The sequence below is a fragment of the Ischnura elegans genome, chromosome 10 (assembly GCF_921293095.1).
Source record: "Ischnura elegans chromosome 10, ioIscEleg1.1, whole genome shotgun sequence".
Lineage (NCBI taxonomy): Eukaryota > Metazoa > Arthropoda > Insecta > Odonata > Coenagrionidae > Ischnura > Ischnura elegans.
Genome location: NC_060255.1, coordinates 29,352,835 through 29,354,634, shown reverse-complemented (window position 1 = coordinate 29,354,634; position 1,800 = coordinate 29,352,835). Strand labels below are relative to the sequence as shown.

The 1,800-nt window shown below is 37.9% G+C and overlaps 1 protein-coding gene across 1 annotated transcript; it reads left to right on the top strand.

Annotated features, from left to right (window-relative positions):
• The first annotated feature begins 336 nt into the window (after positions 1 to 336).
• LOC124167141 (piggyBac transposable element-derived protein 2-like) lies at positions 337 to 1,137 on the top strand. Its single transcript, XM_046544941.1, has one exon. The coding sequence runs from the start codon at positions 337 to 339 to the stop codon at positions 1,135 to 1,137; it is 801 nt and encodes a 266-aa protein (XP_046400897.1).
• The last annotated feature ends 663 nt before the right edge of the window (positions 1,138 to 1,800 follow it).

The following is a 1,800-nucleotide window of genomic DNA, read 5'->3' as shown; positions in this document are numbered from 1 at the left end:
TTTCCGATCTCTTTTAGGTCAGAACTCAGCACAGAAGACATCTTATTTGATCTCTACAACTTGGATGACAATGATGAACGAGGGCGAGAAATTGATGGAGCAAACACTGTAGATGTGGTTATTCTTCCAGCAAGAGATGGTGACTGCTCTGATGAAGATGATGCACCTGAGGAATTTGAGACTCCAGAGTGCATAAAGGATTTAGGCAAAGGTGTCCTAGCCCAATGAGGTGAGGTACGTCTTGACACTAATCACGGTAAAATTGATTCACCACTTTTTTCTGATGACTGTTCCTCAATAAGCTCAAACAATAATGAGGTTGGATCTGATTTTGATATGTCTAATGAAAAGAATGGGCAAAATTGTCATAGCAAGAGAAGGAAAGTATCTAAGAGTTCAATCAATGTTTGCTCGGCCACCAACACTCATAAAGAATTTAGCAATTTAGAGGCAGGTAGTTACCGAAAGAAAGATAGATCATGGAATAAATTAACTCTGAAAACAAATAACATGCCACCTTCAGAGCCTGTTCGAATGCAGCCAAAACCAGAGTTATTAGATAAAAGTCCGTTGGAAATGTTCAAGAGGGTTTGGGACGAAAATTTTGTGAATATGATATGTATAGAAACAAACAAGTATGCTGTTCGCAAAGGTTTATCAAATGCCGAATTTTCTGTGGACGATTTGTACAAATACCTTGGTGTGTTATTACTTTCTGGCTACTGTTGTGTTCCATTCAGACGTATGTATTGGGAAACCAAACGAGATACTTTCCATTTTCTAGTTGCTGGATCAATGAGCCGCAATAAATTTGATTTGATTCACAAATGCCTTCATTTTAATGATAACGCCCAGATAGATAGCACTGATAGGATTTACAAAGTTAGACCTGTAGCATATCACATGAATAAAAAATTTACCGAGATCATAGAATGCTTAGGTAGTGAGTTTTCTCTGGATGAGGGTATGGAGCCATACTTTGGGCGTCATTCAATGAAACAATTTATTAGAGGAAACCCATCCATTTTGGTTGCAAAATATGGTGTGTTAGGACTTCAAAAGGATACCTTCTTAAATTTAGTGTTGACACAGGAAAAACAGACAGACCCAAAGGCATCTCTCTCGGTGCCCAAGTGACAGAATCCATGTGTGTAGATTTCCTTCCTCCTGGTTCAAAGCTATTTGTAGACAACTTTTTTACCTCACTTTCATTGCTAGAAAAACTGAAAGAAAGTAATATAAACTGCATTGGAACAATAAGAAAAGACCGCATTGAAGGAGCCCCTGTAGTAGATGTGAGCAAGGAGGAACGTGGTGCATTCTCCGCAATCACTGATAAGAACAGTCCCATTTCACTCATTCGCTGGCATGATAATGCACAAGTTACTATTGCCACAAACATGGATTCAAAAACTGTATTCGGCCTTAGCTCCTGCACCCGTTGGAATTCAAAGTATAAAAAACATATGAAATTATGCCAGCCACAAATTGTGAAAATGTATAACCATGGCATTGGAGGTGTAGATTTATTTGATCAACAGCGCGCAGTGTATCATTTGAAAATAAGGTCAAACAAGTGGTACTGGCCTTAATTTAGATTTTGTCTGAACTACAGCATTGTTAATTTGTGGCATATTTTCCGAATAAACAATCGAAAAAGCAATCAAATTGACTTTTTGAGAGAGGTTATTATCGGGCTACTGTCAAGTGATTCTCAGCCTAAATTATTAGCACCAAGAACAATGAGACAAGCTATAACAGATGGTTATAATCACTGGATAAGTAAAATTTAGACCCATC